The sequence below is a fragment of the Cydia splendana genome, chromosome 14 (assembly GCF_910591565.1).
Source record: "Cydia splendana chromosome 14, ilCydSple1.2, whole genome shotgun sequence".
In the NCBI taxonomy this organism is placed as follows: Eukaryota; Metazoa; Arthropoda; class Insecta; order Lepidoptera; family Tortricidae; genus Cydia; species Cydia splendana.
Window position 1 is genome coordinate 6,074,711 of NC_085973.1, and position 22,227 is coordinate 6,096,937.

At 41.4% G+C, this 22,227-nt stretch overlaps 1 protein-coding gene across 1 annotated transcript in view; it reads left to right on the plus strand.

The window, feature by feature from the left end:
- Nucleotides 1-21,078, plus strand: part of LOC134797112 (fasciculation and elongation protein zeta-2) — a 77,379-nt gene extending 56,301 nt beyond the window's left edge. The window contains exons 2-7 of the mRNA XM_063769346.1: nucleotides 3,410-3,518; nucleotides 5,259-5,390; nucleotides 7,138-7,258; nucleotides 8,989-9,233; nucleotides 10,352-10,427; nucleotides 16,843-21,078. Of these exons, the coding sequence (XP_063625416.1) occupies nucleotides 3,410-3,518; nucleotides 5,259-5,390; nucleotides 7,138-7,258; nucleotides 8,989-9,233; nucleotides 10,352-10,427; nucleotides 16,843-16,925 (766 nt within the window). The 3' untranslated portion in view covers nucleotides 16,926-21,078. The remainder of the gene's footprint in view (nucleotides 1-3,409; nucleotides 3,519-5,258; nucleotides 5,391-7,137; nucleotides 7,259-8,988; nucleotides 9,234-10,351; nucleotides 10,428-16,842) is intronic.
- The last annotated feature ends 1,149 nt before the right edge of the window (nucleotides 21,079-22,227 follow it).

Genomic DNA, 22,227 nt, shown 5'->3' on the forward strand with positions numbered 1-22,227 from the left:
TTTACGATACGGTTGTTACACTTTTATATGACTTAATTCATCCTTAAATCTGTCTTCATACAGGCGTACGCTTATAAAAATACCTTACTACCTGAAGCGCCACACCGTCCTAGGACGCCCAGATGTTATGCACACAAATCTTTAGGGATTTCTTGTAACGCCCTAAAAACATTCATGAATCATCATAATTTTCTTTATGAACAGAGGAGCCCTTTAAGCTTTTTCATAATACCTATTTAAGTGTCATAACATAAGCAAACGTTTACAAACCCAAAATCATTCACTAAATTAATTATAGAGGCACATTGACTAATCAAATTGGGCTTAGGTACTGTAATTGTAGACAATTTTGTAATCGTAATTTTACTAGCGGCGGGGATCGGCGATGTAAATTAGGATTAAGGGGGAATAAATTTAACTTAACAGCAATGATTACGTTGGGTTTAGAGAGAGATTACATTTGAAAGGTCAATGAAATTGTATCGGAGAGGTCAAACTTTCTAATCATAGTAAAGTTGTGTGCACGTAAGGTACCCATGTCCGAATGTAACATTTCATTAATCATAAAACTTTAATTACTCGTGGAACGAATATTGTACTGTAATAGTTATTAATATAGTTATAATATGTATTGGAATTTCCCAAGATAATCCCCTCGCTTCTATCCGGAGATTCCGGAGGATGAACACGGGATCATCTAGGAGGAATCACTCAAGTATTGGTTTTCCTGGAGTCGGGGTCCGTTCGGAAAGGGGCCACTCGTGTGACTAGAAGACGATCTGCAAGAAATAGCGGAAAGTAAACACAACACAATTCGCAGGGAGTGAAGGAAATTCTAGTAATAAAATCTAAAATTAATTGTAGAAAGTTGATTGTATATACAGCCTCTTCTTTAAATAAAGCATAATGATTTCCTTTAAAGACTTGTACACTTAAAAACCGGCACAACATTGAGGCAAAAACAACAAGTAGGTACCTATTCTTGTAAAGTCATAAACCGGCATACCGAGCGTAAACAGAACTCTGGACCGGGACGCGTCACCGGCCTTGCGGCGAATTGGAGGCCTGACGCAATTGCGCCCGCGTACAAAACGGACGCAACTGACCGTAATGTCTACTAAGATATACCCTTCTGTGAGCTGAGCTTCCCGGCGTTCTGCGGGATTACTCACGCACTGAAGGTTACTGATAATGTACCTACATACAGGACTATGTCTTTGTCATCCACGATTATGATTAGGTATAATGGGATGGGAAAGGATCTATTGCCCTCATAGCGCATTGACGCGAGAATTGTCCATTCTAGCTTTTATTACAATTTAAAAATTGTCTATAAAGGGGCCCACAGATTACCAGTTCGCCGGACGATATCAGCCTGTCAGTTGTTCGGAGCTGTCAAATTTTGCTTTCAACTGACAGGCCGATATCGTCCGGCGGACTGGTAATCAGTGGGCCCCTTAAGGACTAGTGTTACGTTACGAGTGATTACAGTTAGTGAGATTTAGGGATTATCATTTTTGAGGCTACTTACCTATGTCACGCGTAAGTAGGGAAATTAGCGCGGTTCGCTGGTCAACTGACATATTTGATAACAGCGGGGGAAACCTGAATAGGACTGACGTCAATTTCAGTTCTAATGTACTTATCTTTTCGACTCCTGGCAGTTACGAACTGGTTTTGGAAGATATAAGTGATAACCAGAAATCAGGCTTCTATATTCTTAACCCTCAAGAGTCGGTGAAGTGGCGTGAGAATGTGCTTTGAAAATAATAATTTACAAGGATAAAATTAAATTATTGCCGGTGTAAAATAGCGATGCGCATTAAGACTAGGTTTTACGGTACCAGACGGATTAATCACTAAGAGTAGGGCTCATTTAGACGATGCGAGTTTCATTACATTGCGGGTTTTGATCGTTCGGTTGAATTGGACGTAACCAACAGTCCGCAATGTAACTAAAATCGCATGCGAGTTCGCGCGCCGTCTAAATCAGCCCAACTACCGTGGCTTTTAAACTCTTGCGTCGCTAAATATAATATACGCAAGCGTGCCCAGCAAGACCTTGGCCTACCTGTTTATTGACTGCCAAGTTAAACTTTATGGGGAACATAACGCCGGGATGGAAGAACAAAACATATGCAGGTACCTGTAGTACTTTATGGACAAATTAAAAAATCATCGTCAGTGAAAATTGTATACCACCTAGGGAAGAAATGTAAACATCCAGAAATCTAGTTTCAATGATAAGTTTTCCACCTTACGATAATTCCTCTTTCATATCTCATTTACGCAGCTTTTCCATCGAGCTTTTATTTTATCCATAGAACTAAAATTGGACTTCAACCCCAAACATTCGGTCACAATCCTTTCCTCATTCAAAAGTTAAAATAACACCACATTATAAAGCGAGCTGGCACCAAATAAATAAGTCTCAACTGAAATAAATCCCATCGTTCCACGAACAAGAATTCCTGAGTTGATAAATTGGGTCAGCTTTAGATAATCTTAGCGTTGGACATAATAAAAATAAAAATGCGACTCGGAGCCGATAGAGCGGACGTTAGCCGCACATTTATTATGCGATTAGTCTGAGAAGTCCATCGGATGCTAAGCTGTTGATAAAGTGTCTTTGGAGTTATGGTGCTTGGCAGTCAGATACTGGATTTTAAACCTTTTGAAATGTTAGCGCTGACATATGTATGAGAAGATTTATACTTTATAATCCGGATTCGGTACAGAGAATAGAATCAGCTGCAGAGAAACCCCGTCTCCCCCTACATAGATGTTTGTATGCCAAGGTGCTAAGCGAATAGTATTGTTGACTGTACGTGAAGTAAAGTAGGTACCTACCTACAAAAGTATAGTGTTTAGTCAACCGCAAGGATGGACACTAGAAAACTATTCTCCATTATTTCCAATCACATGACAGGGTTACCTACAGATTTCTTGCATAACGATAGATTTCGTTTTCATGAAACTTTTGCGTGTAGTTTACTTGCACGAATATCTGATATAAAACGGTGCTGTCATGTCCGTGAACGAATCCCTCATCACTGGCAATTGCTTCCTGTGGACAGAGCGAGCGTGACATCAGAAATAACACTCCATCTTTAATATTGTAACAACCATGACCGAATTGTAAGATCTTAGCTAAGATTTTTTCTATATGTTTCCTTTCTTATCAAATTGACGCAGAGAGGAGGAGTAGGGCATGCTTTTCGAGCTTGATAATCTGCTGAGTTGCTGACTTACTATGTTGGCCATCATTGTGGTGAAAAAATATCTTTGCTTTAACATTATCAGATTGTCTTTAATATTGTCACAACCATGACACATGTCCAAACTCATTATTAGGCACTCCAAGAGCTGAATGTTCATATTTAAATTAATTGTAACTTATTAATTGCAGAATGTGGTGGACAATCACGGGCAACTTCGGCAACATCCTGCCCATAGACTGGACCAAGTCGTTTTCGAGGAAGATGCACATTCCCACCTTAAATTTAAGTGACAAAAAGGTAAGCTAAAGCTTTATAAAGTTAAACCCAGAAAAGTCTGCAGTGATTTTGATAGAACCCGCAGTGCAAGTGTCATTTAAAACGTCCCACTTCTATGAAATTATGAAGTCATAAATAACACTTGCACTGCATGGGCTATCAAAATCGCTGCATACTTTTCTTGGTCTAACTCTATTATCAATATAAACCAATATTTATATAAACTACCTATAATTTACCCCCTATAGAGTCGATGTTGAAACGTCTCGGGTAAAATGTGATGCTTGAATTTATTTGAGAGTTAAACTTATGGGACCAAAGACGATTTTGGACCAAAATAAAATTAGCACAACCGGTTCCGATTCATAAAGTCCCCGATGTATGTCCAGCACGTCATGTCATTACCTAATACTTACATATACGAGTAAGTCCAGATACAATTACGATGTTGTATGGATTTTTTTACAACATTCATAATCATAAATATTAAGTAATAGACTCTTTTCAAAACGTAAACAGTAAATAATGCAAGTAACTATGTACTTATTTCCCGATTGTGGCATGTTTTTTATACGCCTCGATGATACGCCCGTTATATAGGTACGCTTTTTGCGATGTGTGCTTTAATCATTCATACTTAATTACTACACATCGCTATTTTTACATAGGTAGTTCACATATGCGTATGATTCATCACTAATTAACAACACAGCGCAAATGAACTGTTTCGTCACGGTTTCATTTATTAACAGCGTATTCCCGTTGGTCGCTACTCGAGTCCAATTTTCAAGCGTACAACGAAAAGAGTTTTAACCGCGCATATTTTAGCGCCAATGTGCAACAACTATTATTAAATACGTATCGGCATCTAAATAATACAATGACGGAAATCTGTGATCTGCAAGCGGCAAGAATCACGTTCAATACCGACGTAAAAATGAAAACGTTCGTGGATTTCCAATGTTACATACCTATCTAAAATCTGTCCAAAAACTGATGTGTCCAGTGGCATCCATTGTTGCATTTAAATTATACTAATTAATCTCGTTATGACAGCACAATGTGCTGCATTGGTGCAGTGATGTCAAAATAAGATCAATTAGTAGACCCAATAGTCCTTTTGGTCTCCCTTAGCTAAAGACTCTTTCCGAATATAATATTTCTGAATCGCTCATGTTATCGCCTGCCCTATTAACGAAGACGATAAAACCTAAGGCTACTTTTTCCATTTCCCTTTTACGCGGTTGATGTAAAAGAGACGGAAGGACAAAAGGCGGCGGCTTTCGAGCCGCTTTTGTTTTAGTCCTTTTTGTTAAGAAACCTGACACCGTCTGCCGTGCGGTGTCTGATGTCCCACATTGTTCCGTGGGAAGATGAAATATGACGTAGATTGTTATATGAGATTTCAAACAAATGCTACGGCTATGGAAAACTTGCATACTAATGTACATACTGACTACTGACATTGAACTTTTTAGAATCTAACAAAAGAAATAACAGCTACATATTATTTACGTATATCCGATTATAGAACTTCGGAAACATGTACCTAAATAAAAAGTTACACTGAAGACTGAAGTCGGATATCAAACTGGTATAATGTTTTATAAGTTTTTCTGAATATAGTTTTCGCTGAAAATCATTATTCATTATTATTTTTAGCAATGCATAAAGTTAAAAACTATATCCTGATTCTTATATTTAGGCACTTCGGCAATTCGAATAAAATTTTCACATTTAACCGTTACTCTTTTGTTTTAGGGCTCAATGACCCCAGACGACGAGATCCACAGCTCAGAAGACGAGGCCGTGGCCTCTGACCTGGACATGCACGCGCTCATCCTGGGAGGCCTACACCAGGACCACGAGTGTCCCGTCAAGACTGCCGATGAAGTAAGATAACCCATTCAAGTCCAGTATCTATAGCTCAAAAAAACTATCCCTTCTTCGAAGAATCGTTCCAAATAATTACTTTATGCTAACTTAACAGCAAGCCATAATAACATTACCTATCCTATGGACGGTTTCGTGCCTCTACGGTCTATTAAGTTTTGTAATAAATTTCGGCTTATTATGAAACTCGATAATCAGTTTTTTTAATGGCTCATTTTCAGTCCCTGAATAGCTTAAAGTGGTTACTAATGACATATCTTTAAAGTTGAGTAACTAATTTTAAACTTAGGATATTACTAGTGACCCGCCCGCGCCGCATGGGTAAAAAAATTATACACCTAAACCTTTCTCAAGAATCACTCTATCGACAGGTGAAAACCGCATGAAAATCCGTTCAGTAGTTTTTGAGTTTATCGCGAACATACAAACACACAAACAGACAGACACGGCGGGGGACTTGTTTTATAAGGTGTAGTGATATATGTAAAGCTTCCACAAATTGTTGTATACTTATAAAACATGGAAAAACAAACGACAACCACAATTCGTTTCGTCCCATGCATTTACTTTATGCCTATGCGTACTTTATACATATGCCTGATGCGTCATTGTAAAGCTGTAAAACCAGTGTTTTATACTCTCCTTGTGCTAGTTTGTTGACTATAATAATATACTGACAACATTGGCGATTCTATTTTACTCACCTTCAATATATTGGTGTCTTAATAGTTTTATTCTGACAAAATCTATGATTTTTTGGTGTAGGTAAATTTCTAGAATAGTGTTTGGATTTTGTTCTTCATTTACTTATATCTAGAGAAATTAAATATAGTTAAGTTAGCATATTCTACGATAAGGGATTCAAGTTCTGGAACGGACGCTATTCATTTATAAGAACTATGTTAAAATTTAGGTACAGTCAAAGAATTTAATTTCCATACTATTTCGTACGAAGGTACAAGTCACAGTGACAATCGGGGTCCCTTTGTTTCCCATAAAGTTTTAAGTCATAATGTATTGTTTGTCATATTATCGTTAGTCATAAAACTGAAACCGTTAACATTTCAGGATTTTCCTAAAGTTATCCTATAAATAGGTTAGGTTAGGTTAGGATTGTTTTATGGCAATCCTGAAAAGTTACGCGTTTCTGAGAAAAACCAATTATGACTAACGAAAATTCGGACAAACAATACATTATGACTTAAAACTATTTGGGAAACAATAGAGACCCGTGACAATCAATATGAAAGTCGCTAGGGACTTCATACTATTGTCACTGTGACAAGGTACGAAATGGTACCTATACGGCTACCACCAGTTTTGACATTGACATAACGCTCACGTTTACGTAATTTACTTTCTGTACATCTCACTTGCACTAATATGCCAGTACGAGCGAGATGCATAGAAAGAAATTTACGTATACGTGAGCGTTATGTCAATGTCAAAACTGGTGGTAGCCGTACTACTGAATTTTAATTTCTTGACCGTACTTACCTACGGAGCATTCCACGGGCTGTCCCGTACAAACGCATTTTATTTCCTGTGTTGAGACTTTTTTTTCGGCATTTAAAGTAGACGATTATTTTTCTGTGCATATTTTTGACCAAATGTCATAGAAAAGGAAACTCTTATACCTGCAAATCTTCAGAAAATTCGCGTTTGTACGGGACAAACGGTAGACAATTTTATGGAATGCTCCCTACTCATTTCATGTCGTTACTTACCAACAATGTTAATTTTCCAGGTGATACAAGAAATTGACGACATGATGCAGGAGACTCCATCTTCTGAAGGCGACGTCCTGGAGTACAATGAGGCGCTGGAGAAAGGGAAGGAAGTCCTCAACTCACCTCTTTATGAAGACAGTAAGTTTAATTCAAAATACTACCTATGTTAGTGGTCACAGTTAAGATTTAAAGCAAGACTTCAACAAATTGATAATTTCCACAATCCACACTGATGTTTTGCCTTAGGGGTTGTCAAAAAGTGGATATTTGTGTTTTTTTTTTATTTCGATAAAGCTTGGTGAAAAGATAGATTTCCGTAATCTATGCATAAGCGTAATTTCGTCGTATGTCCTAAAAAAATCTTCCTCTGAGTTATGAAAACGTAAATGAATACGTCTATACTCTGTATCTTTAGGTATTAAAATAAGGGTAAACAAACAATGTGTACATTTTCGGGTAGTTATAACATTTATTGGTTATAGTGAATAGAATCAGGCGTTACTTTGCGGAAATCCATATTAATTAAAACGAAAATATTACTTTGCTAATCCGCCTGATTGACTAGCACGTTATCTTTTCGCGGATTAGCAAAGTAATATTTTCGTTTTAATTTATTGGTTAACCAACCAAATACAGAACCGCCTAGATCAGTCACTGAACGACCTGACTTTAACCTACATTATTTGATCATCTAATGTTCTCCAGTTTCTCCACTGGCTTAAGGAGCCATTTGAGGGTAGATTTTGTTTACTTTTATTTAAATACCTCTTTAGGTATTTAAATAGTTTTTGCAAGCCATTGGTTATTGGTTGCTTGGTGGCTTGCAAAAACTACGATATGTCGTGAGATCGGTATGGCGCTAAGTTCTTCTAACTAGAAACTTATAATAACTTGTTTTTCATGACCCGTAGAACGTCTTAGGCAAATCCTGAGTCATTGCAAAATAGTATTTGTCTCTATAAAAATAACGTCCAATCTGGATCAAAACAAAGCATTAAAACAAAAGATTGTTCCAATCGCTCCTGAGTGCAAAAACTTTGAGGACAGTAACTTACTTGCTTGAGATTCTTGGGAACTTCTTTAAAAGGACGCAACTCAGTCTGCGTGTACGCTTTTTTTGTACACTATATTTCACTATAATTATAGTGATGTAATTTGAAATAAAATGCAATTTAGTCGCTATTGCACATAATCAAGTCCAACTTTTTATTGACTTACATGTTGATTTAATTATAAGAGATAATGTCGTCTAGAAAAGGAAACTTGTAAGGTTAGGATTAAAATATAGCAATTCGAAAAGTGTCTGCGTACCTAAGTATAGTAGCAGCATCAATCATGAAATATTTTATAGACGATTTGGAATTTAGGGGTATATTTGATATTTCAATGATATACCTGTAAAATTTATATTGAATAATATTATTTAATGAAGTTAGAGTAAAAATAATTTTTAAATGGATGCGCCTTTACTAAGGTTTGCATCGGATATGGTCGAATTCCGATCCAGATACAGATCCGAATAATTCCACACCAGTTGGATCCGGACTAAATGCTCTACCATCCAGTAATCGACGCTGTGATTATGTCAGCATGTGACATGACATGATTTATTTTTGTATATTCTCATATTTTTCGAGTCGTAATTCGTATTCGTAAGAGTCGAAATGTTCCATTTCCAAAATGAAAGTTTCCTTTGTTTACTGCGAAATTTTCCTGAAATTTCCGAGAACTTTCCAACTTTTTGTAAATTTTGCGCATCATCTGTAGGTTTAACTCTACGTCGCCCTTCTGATATAAACTTTAGTGATTAATTTCTACGAAATAATCTAGATTACACCTTACTCACTATTTATTTTTTCTTCCCACAGAACTTCGACAGCTCTCCCTAACCCAGCTGAACGAGACCTACATGGAGCTCGAAGTCCTAATCAGAGAGTTCTCCGAGACCCTCATCGCGGAACTGGCTCTCCGTGACGAGCTGGAGTATGAGAAGGAGCTCAAGAACACCTTCATCTCGCTGCTGTTGGCCGTGCAGAATAAGAGGCGGCAGTATCATACTGAGAAGAAGAAGCGAGGGTCGCCGAACCTTAACAATTCTGGCTCAGAGTCAAAGGTAAATCTTTATATATATATGAATCCAAGGAAGGTTTAAGGATGTCTTTAGATCCCCACACTAGCGTCTTTTCAGCGCCGGTGTCGGTGTCTAGTCAGCGCTATGGAACATGGTGTGCAGTTGCGCTAACGTTGCGTCGAGCAGGAGCCATAGTTGAGGGAGACGCTAGTGTGAGGTCTCTCAAACATCTATAAATAAATACTTTTGAATCTTGTATATATTTACGTATGTAGCCATGTGTAATTGTGTATCAGCCATCTTATGTAATCGTACAGTCTGAGGATGTGCGTGGAAAGATATACAGGGGTGCATATCAAACTCTACTCGATGTAGTATGTTGACGGTCTTTGGTTTTGCAAACGCATATTTTTCCGGAGATATTATGTCTTGCAAATTTTCTTTTTTAATGGTCTTCCAATTGTACTTCTTCTGAAACTTTAAATGCCGTAAAAGTACAAATCAAAGTTCAAACCTTTTACTAAGAATCAAAATCCCAAGGTCACCATTTGACTGGGTACCCCATTTCACATGCCACATACCACATTTTTAGTATTACACAAGGACGTAGGTAGTGTGTCATTAGCGCTGGTATTGAAATAGTTGGCCCTGGCTCCAATTTCACCACGGTGACAGGTGCGACAATTGTAAAACATCACTGTTGCTGACGTCACATGCATCCATGGGCTACGGTTACCGCTTACCATCGGGTGGGCCGTATTCCTGTTTGCCACCATCATTGTTTTATTAAAAAAAACTTTATTATATCGGAAAAAAACAGATATTTCCCTTGCTAAGTTTATGACAATTGTCACAAGAAACACTACAATTGTCACGAAATTCCGACATATAACTCATTACCTGTCAAGAATTACCTACAATTCTTCTAAATCTTGACAATTGTCAGAAACTTCGCAAAAGAAATATCTGTTTTTTTCCGATATAATAAAGTTTTTTTAAATAATACAATGATGGTGGCAAACAGGAATACGGCCCGCCCGATGGTAAGCGGTAACCGTAGCCCATGGATGCCTGTGACGTCAGCAACAGTGATTTTACAATTGTCGCACCTGTCACCGTGGTGAAATTGGGGCCTGATCTAATAGCGGCGGTTGTTTCAGTACTTGACCACCGTGATACCGTTCCATCTCGACAACGGCCCGCCCGACAACCAGACGCTGCAAGTTCTCATTAAAAGTAAGAAGCATTTTATTTATATTACCAGTAATGATATTTTTCCTAGTACCTTTACCTATATTTAATTTTGTATGTATACACTTACGCCCTGAATTATTTATTCAGACATACAGCAGTGTGTTCGGCAAAATTTATAACTATAAAACGACTCTCCAATTAGTTTATCGACAGTATCGACACGCTTTCGGCCCTATTTTATAATAGGACTGATTAGTATATACATATAAGACATCGGTTACACGCTAATTCTGGCGTCAGTTCAGTCCATCAGTCTGGTCAGACTGACGGGAGAATTATCGTGTAACACGCGGACTGATGAAAATTTAAATTTTTAGATAATATACGTCAGTCCATTTTGAATGACAGAAAACTGATAGGAGACTGATCGTGTAACCTGTTCGTGTCATTCTCGCGTCAGTCACCATATTAGACAAGACTGAATGACTGTGTTGCGTTCTGTGTCCAAACAGCGACTGTGTCGTAATTTTATCAGTCTGTTGTCAGTCTGGACTGATCGTGTAACCGTGTCCATTTTCCATCATTCTGGCATTAGTCAAAACTCGAATTGACTGATGGACTGAACTGACGCCAGAATTAGCGTGTAACCGATGTCTAATATAATACAAACTATGCCTACAAAATAATGTAGTAAAATTATGGTAATAAAATATAATGACTTGAAAAGCTAATCCATTGAATGGGGAAAGTCAAATAAAGAAGCCCAATGCTCACAAACCAAGTGAATGATTGCGCTTTCGTGAGAATAAGAAAACATTGAAAACCTGCGTCGCTCGTACAGCACTGTTTTAATTATAAACGCCCAGCTACCTAAGTACTACAGTCGAAAGTTTTATTATGTGTTCCGTACTCTACGTCAGAGATGTTCATTGAGAGAGTAACGCGATCGGTGACCGATAGATGCCGCTAGCGTCTATGTAGTCGCTCCGCCCCACGCCGTGACGTTGTTCCGCTTCCCCTCACTGCAATCCGTTGCTCCCTTCGCGCGACTCGCCGCCACCATGTCATTGTTTCGTCGACCGTCTGACCGATGGTCCGCAAATATTTTTTTGCGTATATTTTTGCAGCATGGTGTTTTAACATTTCCGATCCAAAGCTCGGTCGATTAAATAGTGAGATATAGCAGAGATCGCTACTACATATTAGTCTTTTGGCGGTCTCGCGATCGAAGTCATCGAACGGTGCTTTTCGATTCTACCCACTTTTTTCTTGCTAAATTAATTTTCACATTCCATGCTGCTAAAATCGTTACCGTTAACTCGCATTTTCGAGATCGAAGTAGGAAGTGCGTCAGTAGTTTTCGTTAACAAGTGGTAACGCAAGTCGCTCCGCATCGGAGAGGGAACGTGCGGTCATCGTGCCGGCGGCGGCGGGGGCGGCGCGGAGGCGGGCAGCCTGCGCGCGCCGCTGCCGGGTGCCGCGCTTCGCCGATAAGGAGGTTTGGATTGTCACGAACCATCCGGTGAGCCAGTTTAATGATATTCTAGTTTTATTGGCGTTCAGAAGTTACTTCGACACTAAAGGACGGTTCTCGGGCAGGTCGTATTAACCTGGGAGTACCTCGTGTCGTTAGCTGCGACGCGACCGGGGCTCCCTGTCCCGCCCGGGCCCCGGCCCCCGCGCGCCGTCGACTTTCTTCTGCTGTCGTCCAAGGTGACCCCGAGACGCCGCGACGCTGCGGGCCGGAGCCCGAGGTGTCGCGGTGCGGGGTCCGCGGGACGCCCACTACTGTTGCTGCAGTCGCGATGCGGACGCTTCCAGTCCGCGAGAGCAGTCGCGGTGCGAGCGCTTTCAGTACGCGCCCGCTCCTGTCCCGCGCCCTCTCCTGTTGCTGCAGTCGCGGTGCAGACGCTTCCAGCCCGCGAGAGCAGTCGCGGTGCGGACGCTTCCAGGCCGCGCCCGCTCCTGTTGCTGCAGTCGCAGTGCGTCACACGCCCGCTCCTATGGCTGCGGGCGCTTCCAGTCCGCGGGACTCCGAGAGACGTCACACGCCCGCTCCTGTGGCTGCGGGCGCTTCCAGTCCGCGGGACTCCGAGAGACGTCACATGCCCGCTTCTGTGGCTGCGGGCGCTTCCAGTCCGCGGGACTCCGAGAGCCACACGCCCGCTCCTATTGCTGCGGTCGCGGCGCGGGTGGATCGCGGACCTCTCGATCCCGTCCTGGCGCCAAGGTGAAGGCGGACCGCTTCTGCGTCCCGACTGCTCGAATGGAAGGAAGGTAAGTTACGTGGAAGCAGTGGAAACGCTACGAGTACAGCGACGATCGCCGCGTTGGTTGCCGTCCGTCATGACGTCGCTGGTTACCTACGCGCCGGTGGTGGCCACCACGATGGCGCCGCCGAGGGCAGCAGTGTCACCGTGATGATGCGTGCAATTACGAGCCAGCCATCGGCGCCTCCCGTGCGGGTAACGTCCGTCACGCGCACCGGCGCCTGTCGAGCTGGCCGCCACGACGGCGCCTCTCGCCTCACGCACCTGAGCCTGGCGACGGTGGCCGCCACGATGGCGCCGCCCGCTCGATGACTCTGCCCGCCACGATGGCACCGCCCGCTTCACGACGCACCAGTGCCTACCGAGCTGGCCGCCACGATGACGCCTCTCGCATCACGCACCGATGCCTCCCAAGCCGGTGGCGGCGGCCGCCACAACGGCGCCGCCCGTCACGATGGCACCACCGCCTCGCGCACTGGCGCTTCTCGAGCTGGCCGCCACGATGGCGCCTCTCGCCTCACACCAGTGCCTCCCGAGCCAGGCGGCGGCTGCCTCACGCACCGGTGCCTCCCGAGTTGGCCGCCACGATGGCGCGTCTCGCCTCACGCACCGGCGCCTCCCGAGCCGGCGGCGGCGGCCGCCACGATGGAGCCGCCCACCTTACGCGACAGCGCCTCTAGAGCGGGCCGCCACGATGGGTCCTCGCCTCACGCACCAGCGCCTCCCGAACCAGTGGCGGCCGCCATGATAGCGCCGCCCGGCCTCACGCACCGGTGCCTCCCGAGCCGGCCGCCACGATGACGCCTCTAGCTTCACGCACCGGCGCCTCCTGAGCGGCGGCGGTTGCCATGATGGCACCGACAATCACGTCGAACCTGTCCACCGATGCTGCAACCACGACGATGTCGTCCCTTGCAATGGCGCCCATGTTCTGTTCGCAAGAATACCACCGTGAACTTACCTGCCGCCGATGCTGCCTACCAAGCTGCGCTGAGCGCCACAGTATCAGTTTTGTCCTGTCCACATGGTCCCATTGAGGTACGCAGGCGCCTATAGCTATGGTGCCATAGCACGAACAGACCGCTAAGCTTTTGGTTTCGGTTAAGGAGTCCTCCGGCGACGGCAGACAAGGTCGTAAAGAGCCTCGTCCTAGCGTGGCTCGACTGCCCGGAGTTGAAAGCGGTAAGATATGTCGATACTCAGAGGAAAATACGTCGTGTTCCCGGGTTTCATAAAGGTGCTGATCGACGTAGGGCCGTGCCGCTTCGAGGTTCCTATGACTTCTCGAGGCCATGGAGTGATCCAACCGAAGAACAGCTAGCGACAAGGCCCTGTGCGACCGCTCAAAACCGAGGTGAAAGGCATCGAAAAGGTCTGCAGACTTCACATAATTATCTCTGCTTGCCCGCGCTCTCCAGCTTAAGTTCCGTCTTACAAAGACGAACTCGTGCGCCAAGCCCGTAATAAACAAAATGGGACAAATAAACCCGCTGCGCCTGAACAAGCTTGAGTTTCCGGTGCTAAGAGAAAGGGGCCAGGAGGACTCCAGCAGTTTCCATCTGTCTGTCTTTGACTTTATCGAAACAGTTTTGTTACGCAAGCGCTAAAATCGATTTTAGACTTGATTTCATTAGTTCGATTTCCTAAAAAGCATGCTACCATACCCCTATACTAGCTCGATATAGGGTGTTTCTTCGGGTAAAGCGAATTAAACTATCACGCTCCTAGACATCACGTGGGACACGCGGCACAACACCCCGATTGAAAGTTTTCTTTTTCGCGACATACAGGCCTGCCTTGCTGCCGAGTTTCTCGCAGAAATGAGACTCAATGCCTCCTGTTCAGTCTCAAACTCGCAAACTTTAGTTCATGGAGGAAGGTGACACCTTCGCAGTCCCCAGCAACACGAAGCTGCCGAAAGCCTCGCGCCACTTTCTTCCTCATCTTATGCAAGCAGTCCGTTACAACCTCCAATATTGGTAGACAATGTACGAGGTAAGGCCCTTACAGTGAAGAGTAACCGTTAGCGGGCCACATCTGCAGCGCTGACGACAGAAGTGTAAACATACAACCGCACCACTACAGTATACATAAAACGACGGCGACACTACATCCCCTCCGTTACCACGGCTGTCGCAAAAACTGCTGATGCCAGCAGATCGTCTACAGGTCGCGCTGGTTCCTTGCTACTTACCAGGTCGGTACAACCCCCGAGGGCGACGGTTTATCAAGAATTCACTGCGCGCCCGAGTGGCAGCTACGCCCAGAAGCCGCCGATACTATCTGCGCCTGATAGGCGCCTTGTTGGCCAGCCTCCGATTTCGAGAGCCTTCGCACTGTGTCACGGTATTTCTTAACAGACTCTTTGAACTGCTACCACGTCTCTTCTGGCAGCTGCCGGTGATACGACTTGGTATGGATGTCTCCACCTCCCAGCCTAGTCTGCTACCTGTGACGGCGTGATAAGGAGAGCCTTCACGCAGCTGTGGTAAGCTTGCAATTTACTGGCGGTCCTAGTGAACACAGCGTCAGACCGCCCTCCCGCCCGCCCGACCGCCCTCCTGTCAGATAGGACGCTCCAACACCGAGCTGGCGTGACTGGCGCATGCATGCAACATGCCAAGGGCTAACGCTACATAGCGAACGAGACGCAACTCTCTAGGCCGCCTGTACGTCCACAATGTAGAAATGGTCTTCATGGTGCATCAAAAATAAGATCGACTGCCAGGTACCTCTAATATACAGTGAAGTAGCGAGCTATCTCAGACATATATTTCAATTGCCCATGTTAGCTTTCAGAACGAGACTTGTTCATAAGCCTGTAACAAGCGCTGTATGTGAACCACTATCGGACACTATGCCTTCTTCCAACGCCATTAATAACGAGACCAGCGCCTCCCAAACCACCAGCTTGGGACGCGAGAAATCTACTTGCCCTAATTTGAATAGCCCTACAACGTACCTATATAGAAGAGCTGCCGCATTTTTACTGTTAGCATCAGGCCGCAGGGTCAATGACCTTACTCTACTATACTGTAGCCCGGGCAATTACATAGATAACGTTCACGCTATTATTTTGTGTCCGAAATTCGGCTCTAAACCAGATAACGTGTCTTACCGATTGGACTCTTAGAAGCTCCGGAATAAAGTATAGACCCAGTAAGTAGGTAGTCTGGGTACGTCAACTTGTGAGAATTACACACAATGTTAGGGGACACTGCGCTTTCAGCCACAGTCTCATCCAAGCCGGCCTCGCTTAAGATTGCTTTCGATCCACGATGTACTTAATCACTAAATTGGCTGGAAATCTATCCAATTAGCGATATTTTGGCTTAAGTTAATTGGGAACATGACTCTTCTTTAGACGATTCTATCGCCGAGATTCTGCGGATTGGATGCGATTTCGAATGAGAAATCTCTCAAACCAGTTTAAACTGACGTTAACGTCAGATTCGAACCTGGGATTACAATTTAAATTCACAATTTCCTGTAATGCATCATTATAACGAGTCACTGTGATTTCATGGGTTGCAATAAGGCGTATATATTTATTCTTTCTCTGAGTTCTATGACAGTAGGTGTAGCCCTAACGCTTGCGCGCCCGCTGACTCGCCACCAGGAGATAATAAACAGGTCTCAATGAACATCTCTGACGTAGAGTACGGAACACATAATATAAAAATTTTACCTTCCAATAAAATTGATATTATGTTTCCTTCTACGTCAGAGATGTGAGTAATGCCTTCCTGGCAGGCTACTAGGCTACTTTTATGCCGACGGTACTTCTCCTCAACAATGACATGGTGGCGGCGAGTCGCGCGAAGGGAGCAACGGATTGCAGTGAGGGGAAGCGGAACAACGTCACGGCGTGGGGCGGAGCGACTACATAGACGCTAGCGGCATCTATCGGTCACCGATCGCGTTACTCTCTCAATGAACATCTCTGACGTAGAAGGAAACATAATATCAATTTTATTGGAAGGTAAAATTTTTATAATTTAAATATGACCCATTTTGTACCTTGTCACAGTGACAATAGTATGAGGTCTCTAGCGACTTTCATATTGATTGTCATTGTGACAAGGTACGAAATGGGTCATAAATTAATACTTTCGTCCGTACTAACAATAATGATATTTCTCATCTGTTATTTGAAAATTGTCATTAACCATAATTTTCTGTTTCAGTTCTAAAGGCTATCAACGAAGACAGCCCCACCGTGCCGACGCTACTAACGGACTACATACTCAAAGTTCTCTGTCCGACCTAAGACCTAAGCCATAGAGTCTAGCTAATTCTTCCACCTTCATCCGATTCTGCACACATCGACACCTATTTTACCTTGCGTTAAGATTATTGCAGGTGGCGCTGCACCTTGGAGAAAATTATATAAGGGCCCATTTAGACGATGAGAGAACTCGCATGCGAGTTTCATTACATTGCGGTTTTTAATCGGTCGGTTGAATTGGACATAAACGTTAACAGTCCGCAATGTAATTAAAATCGCATACGAGTTCGCACGCCGTCTAAATCAGCCCTAAGATACCGATACTTTTGGAGCGAAACATGTAGGTTAAATACCTAAGCAACTTTATTATGGGACTAAACATGAATTTGCCTTCGAGAGATAATCAGTTGACAGTGCTGCTATGCGTTCCACTTATTAAATCGCTCGTCCCATACGAAGAAATCAATTATTATGTCCTACAACATTAGTTCCAGAGGAATTGGTACCTTGGGTTATAATCCTTATAATTTGGCATCAAAAATTCGTATCATGATCAACTTTTGAATAGCTCAACAAAAATATACTCATGTTTTAAAATATTGACTGATATTTTCAATAAGAGTCTTGTGTTGCATAAGATTGGCTTCAACGAGGATTCTCTTTATGACAACTTTAAAGTACGTAAATTGAAAGTAGAAAGTAACTATTTGCAAATGGGCTAAACAAAAAAGGTGATCTAAATACATATTTTCAATTTAAATTCTCGCGCCATCTAAGACAGCATATCTAAGATTTGCGGTGGCTTGTATTTAATCTAAATAAAAAAAAATAGGAAATTCTAGTCTAAGGGTCCGAGTTCTGAAATAAGCATTTTATTTTTCTGTGAACGCATATTACGACCCTAAATATTTTTTCCAATTATCTTTATCAGCCAACACTGTCTTGATATCAAACATTTATACGATTAAATGGCAAGTCTTGATTATTATTTACAATATAACTCATTGATATTCTAGGTAGGTTCAATGAAACTTCACTGCTCTTTTGGATAATTTTCTAAACAGGAAATTTACTGTGGATTTCCTTTATAAGTGCAACAAAAATCTAAATAAGGAAATCCACATTCACGCGAGTTAGTAACGATTGAATGAATCGGTTTAGCCGGAATTGTCGGAACTAAAATTTGACACATCTAATTGTTAGATGTGGTTGGATTGCGGGGGTCTGTTGCTTCTAAAATAGCGCTTTCTGTATAATTGCAGTTGATTATACTGCTGTAGGAAGACTATCCACATTTTTATAAAGTTTTGTCCTCGATTGGATGAAACGATCTTGGGCAACGTTAGTGAACCAAATTTTCGTATAAATGAATTTGCCATTACACTTTTTAATAATACAACACTTGAATGCTAATTATAAATGTATTCTGTTAACAACCAAAACTCCACAGTACGAGTAAATAGTGACTTAAAACAAATATTTCGGTATGGAATTGCATACAAGGCTTCAAAAACTTAACCAGTGATGAAGCGTTCCTAGAACTCGATTCTTACCGGCTTGCCTAATTTAATAGAATTGAGCACCTTTTTATAACTCTTAAAATGGGTCTTATACCAAATTGGCTTGCCCATAACGTGAATATGTTTGATACTTTGCCACTGGCAGTGATATATACCTATGCAACTGAGTTTTGGTTGTCAACTAACGAATAATTTTACACATATTTGAGTTAATATTATAATTACATTATTTGCATAAAAGAACTGTGATATCGTATGGTAGTTGATTAATTAATGCTTCCTTCTAGGTTTACTTTCAAGTTATTTTTCTTAAGTGCTAGTTTATAAATATTTATTTTAGCAATCGCGCTATTTTATCTCTGGCAGAATGAATTTCAAATATTGTAAATATCGAACAAAATGTACTGAAACTGGAATTGTCTCTACATGTTTATGGGATTCGCGTGGCAAATTATTTTGGCTGTGCTTGTCACTGTTGTCATGATGTTTTATGTAATTTATTTCGCTTTGTGCGTTTCATCGAAATAATTCGCCGCCGTGTTTCCCAATTTTAGATAAGAAAATGCTTCGGGATAAATAAGTGCTCGCAAAACGATACACTATGTATGTATGTATATATTCATTATTTTATGTATAATATATCGCGACAAAATTGATCAGGAAAACAGGACTTGATCATGAAAAACAGTAGGGTGTATTCGGGTAATTCCGAAAATCAGATGAAAATCACCCAAAATTCCATCGTAATAAGAGTTTCGGAATTATTCGACCGTTTTCGACATTCGGCATTACCCGAATATACCTTATCTATAAAATAGCCTTATGGCACTCCTATTCATATTTTCATTTAGATAATGAATTATGGCACGAGGTCTAGACCAATCGGCTTTTAAGAAGTTTTTTTTTACTTTTCATCGCTCTCTTTTATGATACCGCAAACAAATCAAATCACAGCTTGATTTTTATAAGTAAGTATTCTGTGGAATTTAAGGATGATTCTCGCTACACTGCACTATGCATGTCGACCGATACTTGGTTAAAACAATTCCTCATACTGCGAAAATCAAACATCGGAAATTCGTTATCTGCCTCTCTGTAGCTCGAATTTACACAAGTGATAGAGAGGTAGGTAGAGACAACGAAATTCCGATTTTAGATTTTCACGGTATAAACGATTGGAATATTAAACGTGGGACACATACTATCCGCTAAGGGCTGATTTAAACGATGCGAGAACTCGCATGCGAGTTTCATACCATTGCGGGTTTTGATCGGTTGGTTGAATTGGATGTAACCAACAGTCCGCAATGTAACTAAAATCGCATGCGAGTTCGCGCGCCGCCTAAATCAGAACTAATTGTCGGTTTACGGAAGGGGCTCGGATAGATCGGAGCGGCCGAAGTGTTCAAATATATCTGAACACGCATTCTAACGCCTTGACGATAGAGTTGAGTCGAGTTCAGATATTTGTGAGCAACTCGGCCGCTTCGATATATCTGATGGCGACTGTAGTGTGTCTAGCGTGAGTCATCCTAATTAATGGATAAAAATTACTTTACATTACACTAACGTTTTCTAAAACACCAGCAGTAAAAAGGTTTTATAGCTGAAGCAGCTTGTAAATATATCATCGTGTCAGCCTCTTTTTATTGGCATTCTGATTATTTTATTTTAAACATCGAATTATTGTTTCGAGGGCAGTCTATAGGAAAAGTAGCTTTTGTAGTGTATTTAGTCATAACAATTGAATCTGTCATTGTTCTTTTTATAATGTAGCACTAATCTGAAACACTATGATATAGTTTAGTTGTTAAACGTTGTATAAGTTATATTTATAATTATCTAGTCTCAACATTTCATAGTTATAGAATAATTTGTTATAAATAACATAAACTAAAAAAATAATTTGTTATCAAATAAGTGTCATCAAATTCATGGTATAAATAAAAATATATTCGACAATTTAATTGCATGATATGTGTGAAGTTATTGTTGTGATTCTAAAATTTTAAATAAATTTTATTTGTTTTTGTGTCTTATATAATCACTAATTAATTCGTTATCGACGTTATCAGTGATTAATATAAGCATACATTATCAGATTATCAACTAGCTAGATCAACTATCAGAAAAGCGTAATCGATTTTAAACTAGCCGAAGGCACTAAAATTGTTAATATTCTACCTGTGTAGCGAAGTAATATCAATTTTATTGCAACTGGCTATCCGAAAGTGCAAACGTTTATATTGATACTACGCGAGTTTTTCTACTAAAATGATAAAAATAACTTTATTAGGTCATGAGAACTTATATTCGGTTCGCAAAATATATGAACGCTTAAATCGCACATTTTGAATTATACTAACGTAGAAACACTTACTGATTGTTGTGCAAAAAATGTATAAATGTCTATGAAACTCAAGGGACTGGGGAAGATACCTAACAGGTATAGAAAGGTTATAGATGGTGCCTTCTACGGAGGTGACCGGCGCACCGTCGTGGATGGCACCTACTATATTGTAAAGTATATTTTATGCGGTTAGACGTAACGTAACTAATTAAGAAATGCACCTTGTGTCGTAAGGATAAGAGTGGGATTGAGTGGTCGTGGCTTGCCTGACGGCCTGTTGGTTTGGTATACCTGGTCGAAATAAAGGAGCTTGAATGATATCACATCTTTTATTTTCACATTTTCCCCTTTTCCGAACGTAGGTATTTACCTACTACCTATACCTACACTAAAAAAACGCGCAAAGAGGCACACTCCACCTGATGATGCCGACATGGCTCCCTGCTTCAGCTGCCATAAATGCGGTCGCAAATGCCGGGTCCCGCATTGGCTTATACGGCCACGAGAGACGTTGTTCCTCGCTTACAGACGCTGCATAAATCATCTGTCAAGATGTTAAAGGCCTGAATGATGATACCTACACACTAGGTATTTACGTAGCTCAAGTATTTAGCAAGAAAATGAGATTTGTTTATTTTATAACTGGAAAAATAAACGAAAGCAATCTTATCTAGAAAATAGATAAGATTTGAACCAGTTTTATCTGAACTTTGATTTAAATTTTCGCGATTGTGACAATTAAACAGGAAATGATTGCGAATGTTAAACGATTAGGTACTCCAACCGAGAAGAACCATGGGCGCAATATCGCACCCAAAACTTCGGCGGGGCCTAATTTCAAAATGTAATGTTAAATATACGAGAGGCACGTTTAGTTGCTATTATTAAGTTACAATGAAATCATTAACAGCAGATATTAAAGTCTCACTGTAAATAGCTTATATACCACTGACTTGCGTTTGGTAGCTGTAGGTAGTTAACTACCAACCGCCTATGAGTTTAATAAAAATATTGATAATATGAAATGAAACACTTACACTTGCACTTTATGAAATTATGTAGGTGCCTCGTGGGCAAAGTTTCATACTATGTAGTACAAGCAAGATAGAAGATAAATTGAAAGGTTTTCACAAATATGTGCCCACTGGGTCAACAGGTTTTACAGTCAGCAGCAGAAGTTGCTAAGCGGGCGAGGTGTTCGAAATGATCTTGACGCGACTTTATTGTTAAGGGAATAAGAGCGTGTCACGGTAATTGTGAACACCTCGCCCGCAACTTCTGCTGCCGACTGTGCACTTGTAAGTAACAAGCCTCTAAAAAAAGACCTATACGTTTTTTAGAATCTATATTCACTAGTTCTCAACCTAGCTCAACATGTACATAAATACCGTCAATCCAATCGAAACCAGCAACATTAACTGCGGAGCATTTAAAAAATTAAATTAAAACTCATTTAATGGTCTCAGAAAAGTTA